A 5,275-nucleotide genomic window follows, 5' to 3' on the forward strand; every position below is an offset into this window, starting at 1 on the left:
ACGGTCATATCCTGCCGGGGGTTCTTATAGATAATGGGTCGACACTGAATGTGATGCCCTTATCTACACTGTAGAGGATGTCCATTGATAGCTCACACATGAGAGCGTATCATAACATCGTCAGGGCATTTGACGGAACCCAGAATGATGTGATGGGAAAAATGGAAATACCCTTAATGATTGGGCCTGCTATTTACAATGTTGATTTTGTGATAATGGATATCCACCCAACATATAACTGTTTGTTAGGGAGACCTTGGATCCATGCGACAGGGGCAGTTCCTTCATCCCTGCATCAGAAGCTAAATTTTGTAACTGACGGAAGATTGGTCAGCATTGGGGCTGAACAAGAAATCATAGCTTCTGTAATGTCCAAGACCCCGTATATCGACATCAATGAGGATGTCTTGGAATGCTCATTCAGGGCCTTGGAATTCATCAATGCAACCTATGTGGCTGAAGGTAGTAGAATACCGCAACCAGCACTGTCGAATTATACTAAGATGACAGTGAGGAAAACCCTAGGGAAAGGAGCGAGAATTGGCAAGGGACTTGGAAAAGAGCTGTAGGGACATATGCGACCCATAACTATTGAGTGGAAGAGAGACCGTTTCGGGCTTGGATTTAAGCCTACCTTCCAGTAGCAGGGCCAAGAAATAAAGAAAAAGAATGAGGCGAGAAAGGCCATATTAAGAGAAGAGGATGTCTCCGGAGAACGCATGTCATTCCCTTCCCTGAGTAGCTCTTTCAAATTTGGAGGAGTGTACAATGCAGAACAACAGCTAACTAGTGCCATCGAAGCCAGGATGACAGGAAAAGCTCTAGAAGGACTGTCAATCAACATGATTTTTGGGGGTAACCAACCCGGGAAGTTTCTAGCTGGAATTCGTCCATTTTTACCTGGTGAAAAGCTCGACAATTAGACAGCCGAGGACCTCCCTATAGTTTTTAGGGTCAATCCAAAGTAATGCCCAAAATTAATTTGTATTAGCATCTGAAAAATATATGTTGAACTTTTTGTAAAACTTCATGTTTATCCCATCAATCAATAAAATATATTTTTCACAAATGACAATCATTTTCATTTTTCTCATTTTTCATTACATCATATTCTTTATTTACTTTCCAATATATCCGAGTCAAATTTCATGCATATGTCATAATAATGCTAGCATAATTGTTCCTGAGGCTAGTTGCAAGACAGATTTCGAGCGACCACTATATCTGGAAGAAGTCAATGAATGTGAAGATGGAGAAGATTGTGAAGTCCCTAGTGAGCTATTAAGATTGGTGGAAAGAGACGAGAAACAGATCTTACCCTACAAGGAGGAAGTAGAACTTGTGAAATTGGGGATCAGGGAAATACAGAGAGAAATAAAGATTGGAACTACTCTATCCATAGAAATAAGGCTAGAGTTGATAAGTTTTCTCTAGGAGTTCAAGGACGTTTTTGCTTGGTCGTATCAAGATATGCCAGTGCTAAGTACTAATATAGTAGTCCATAGGTTGCCGATCAATCCAGAATGCAAGCCAATCCAGCAAAGACTCAGAATGATGAAACCAGAGATGTTACTAAAGATTAAAGAATAAGTAACAAAGCAGATCGATGCAGGTTTTCTTCAGGAGGCAAAATATCCTGAGTGGGTAGCTAATATAGTACCGGTACCTGAGAAGGATGAGAAGGTCCATATGTTCATAGATTATCGAGACCTTAACAAGGCTAGCCCAAAGGACAATTTTCCCTTACCTCATATAGACACCCTGGTGGATAACACTACAGAGCATTCATGGTTTTCCTTCATTGATGGCTTCTCAGGGTATAATCAAATCAAAATAAACCCTGAAGACATGGAGAAAACGATGTTTACAACCATGTGGGGGATTTTCTGCTATAAAGTAATGTCATTCGGGTTGAAGAATGCTGGGGCAACCTATCAAAGAACCATGGTGACACTTTTCCATGACATGATGCACAAGGAGATAGAAGTATATGTGGATGATATGATTGCCAAGTCCAGAACGGAAGAAGAACATGTACAAAATTTGAGAAAGCTATTTCAGCGATTAAGAAAGTACCAATTGAAGCTTAATCCAGCTAAATGCACGTTCGGAGTAAAATATGGGAAATTATTAGGCTTCGTAGTGAGCCAGAAAGGAATCGAGATAGATCCGGATAAGGTTAAGGCAATTCAAGACCTGCCAGCACCACGCACACAGAAAGAAGTTCGAGGGTTCCTAGGAAGGTTAAATTATATATCGCGATTCATTTCTCAGCTTACTTACAAATTTGATCTTGTATTCAAATTGCTCAAAAATAATAATCCTGAGGTATAGAATGGTGAATTCTAGGAGGCTTTGGAAGTCATCAAAAGGTACATGTCCAATGCCCCCATATTAGTATCACTAGTACCTGGAAGACCATTAATTCTTTATTTAACAGCTTTCGAGAATTCAATGGTTTGTGTACTAGGGCAACATGATGAATCAGGAAGAAAAGAAAGAGACATTTATTACTTGAGTAAGAAGTTTACCGATTGCGAGACTCGATACTCACCGATTCAAAAGTTGTGTTGTGCCTTAGTTTGGGCTATCCGAAGACTCAGGCAGTACATGTTATAACATACTACATGGTTAATATCGAGGATGGATCCGTTGAAATTTTTGATGGAGTCTCTTGCTTTGACTGGCAGATTAGCTAGATGTCAGATATTGTTATCCGAGTTTCATATTGTCTATGTGAGTCAAAAGGAAATAAAAGGGAGCATTATAGCCGACTTTCTTGCAAGTCGTGCCTCAGAGGACTATGAGTCTTTGAACTTCAATTTCTCTAATGAAGATTTAATGTGCATTTCTACCAAGGAGGAGAGCTCCGAAATCAACAAATCTTGGACTTTGTACTTTGATGGTGCCTCTAATGCTTTAGGAAATGGAATTGGGGCAATGCTAATTTCCCCAGAGAAGATTTACTATCCTTTAACAAGAAGATTATATTTCTTTTGCACCAATAATATGGCAGAAGACGAAGCATGCATTATGGGAATAAAAGTGGCCATTGAAAGAATGATCAAAACGCTCAAAATATATAGAGATTCCTCGTTAGTGGTGTACCAACTAAGGGGAGAATGGGAGACGAAAGACTCGAAGCTAGTCGAATACAGAATTTGAGGATGTCATGTTCAGATATCTCCCCCGAGAGGATAATAATATGGCATACGCATTGGCTACTTTAGCAGTAATGTTTAAAGCTAATAAGAGAACGAACATGATGCCCATAAGAATGCAAGAATATGAGTCCCCGACTCACTGCTGTCATCTAGAAGAAGAAAAAGATGATCATCCATGGTACCATGATATTGTGCAGTATATGATATACCAAGCATATCCCCCGGTGCATCTGAAATTGACAAGAAAACAATCAGAAGAATGGCAGCCGGATACTTCCTTGATGGGGAAATCCTGTATAAAAGGGCCAGTGACCAAGTTTTACTAAGATGTGTAACTTCCAAAGAAGCAAATAATGTGATAGAAGAGGTGCATGGGGGAATGTGCGGAACGCATGCAAATGGTTTGTCCATGGCCAAAAAAATCATGAGATATGGGTATTATTGGGCACGATGCATACAGATTACGTCAATTACGTGAGAATATGCCATTAATGTGAGATATATGCTGATAAAATTCAGGCACCACCGTCACCTTTACACGTCATGAGCTCACCCTGACCGTTCTCTATATGGGGCATGGACGTCAATAGGGCAATCACACCGAAAGCTTCAAATGGGCACCGATTCATCTTAGTAGCAATTGATTACTTCACAAAATGGGTAGAGGTTGCTTCCTATTCCAGTGTCACGAGATCTACAGTTTGTAGATTCATAAAGAGAGAAATAATATGTCGATATAGATTGCCAGAAAGAATCATCACATACAATGCTACTAATCTGAATAACAAGATGATAGATGAACTCTGTTCGCAGTTCAAGATAAAGCATGCCAACTCTGTTACTTATCATCCGAAAATGAATGGGGCGGTAAAGGCAGTAAACAAGAACATAAAAAGGATCATTATGAAGACTACAGAAACTTACAGAGATTGGCACGAGAAATTACCTTTTTCCTTTTATAGGTATAGAACGACTGTGCGAACATCGACAGGGGCAACGCCTTTCTCTCTGGTATATGGAACAGAGGCAGTCGTACCTATTGAGGTTGAAATTCCATCACTTCGAGTCTTGAAGGAAGTGGAGTTGGATGAAGCAGAATGGATTCAGTCTCAGCTTGATCAACTAAATCTTATTGAAGAGAAAATGTTGAATGTTATATGTCATGGGAAAATGTACCAAAAGAGGATGATGAGATCCCACGACAAGAAAGTTCACCCAAGAAAGTTCTAAGAGAGGGATCTAGTATTGAAGAAGATTTTGCCAATCTAGAAAGATTTTCGTAGAAAATGGATGCCTAATTGGGAGGGGCCTTACGTTGTTAAAAAGGCCTTCTCCGGGGGAGCTTTAATTCTAGCAGAGATGGACATAAGAGTACTGAAAAACCCTATAAATTCAGACTCTGTCAAGAAATACTACGACTGAGAAGAAAAAAAAATAAAAAAATAGAAAAAGAGAGAAGATGGGAGGTTTGAGGTGAAATCGTGCAAAAGGCGCCTTGAAACCAAAGGAGGATTTGTGTTGAAAACTAGAAAAGGGCGGCTCAAATACGTTTTGATATGGAGGCATTCGCCAAGTAAACCCCTCGAGAGATTAGTAGTTCATGAAGAATTTCACTTCTGCAAAAATCATTAACACATTGAGATATCTCAGACAGAGGACTACCTCGGGTGTCAAATCAAATGTTGCAGGAACAATTATGCTAGAATTCATTAGGATATATGCTAATTTGTTTCCAGAGTCTTTGTTCAATTTTGTCGATTTCCATGACTTTGTATAAAACTTCTCTTTTGTCAATAAATTTCATGAGTATCATTTCAATCTTCAACTCATTTTTTTATGTGTGCCACAAGTAACTTAGCATAATACAAATTCCAGAAATTTCTCGGTATTACTTTTGATTGACCTGTAAAATGATGAGAATCCAAGGTCGTTCAATCGTTCGATATTTGCACTAATTAAAGCAAAGGATTGATTAAAGGGCGAAACCAGAAATGACAGTAGCCCGAATAACACAAAAAATAATGAGAAGGAGTACGAATAAAATAAAGAATCGACAAAGATAGGGATTCGACATGGATAAAAATGGGAAAACAAAGGCTTACAAGACCCTA

At 39.2% G+C, this 5,275-nt stretch overlaps 1 protein-coding gene across 1 annotated transcript; it reads left to right on the forward strand.

Moving 5' to 3' along the window:
- The first annotated feature begins 2,643 nt into the window (after window positions 1–2,643).
- On the forward strand, window positions 2,644–3,165 carry LOC120202073. The gene has a single exon (XM_039202558.1). The coding sequence runs from the start codon at window positions 2,644–2,646 to the stop codon at window positions 3,163–3,165; it is 522 nt and encodes a 173-aa protein (XP_039058489.1).
- Window positions 3,166–5,275: the final 2,110 nt, after the last annotated feature.

Source organism: Hibiscus syriacus, unplaced genomic scaffold (assembly GCF_006381635.1).
Source record: "Hibiscus syriacus cultivar Baekdansim isolate YM2019G1 unplaced genomic scaffold, ASM638163v2 tig00008146_pilon, whole genome shotgun sequence".
Taxonomy (NCBI): Eukaryota; Viridiplantae; Streptophyta; class Magnoliopsida; order Malvales; family Malvaceae; genus Hibiscus; species Hibiscus syriacus.

Excerpts from the sequence above, each read along its gene's own strand:
- LOC120202073 (XM_039202558.1), top strand. The coding sequence starts at position 2,644 with ATGGATCCGTTGAAATTTTTGATGGAGTCTCTTGCTTTGACTGGCAGA.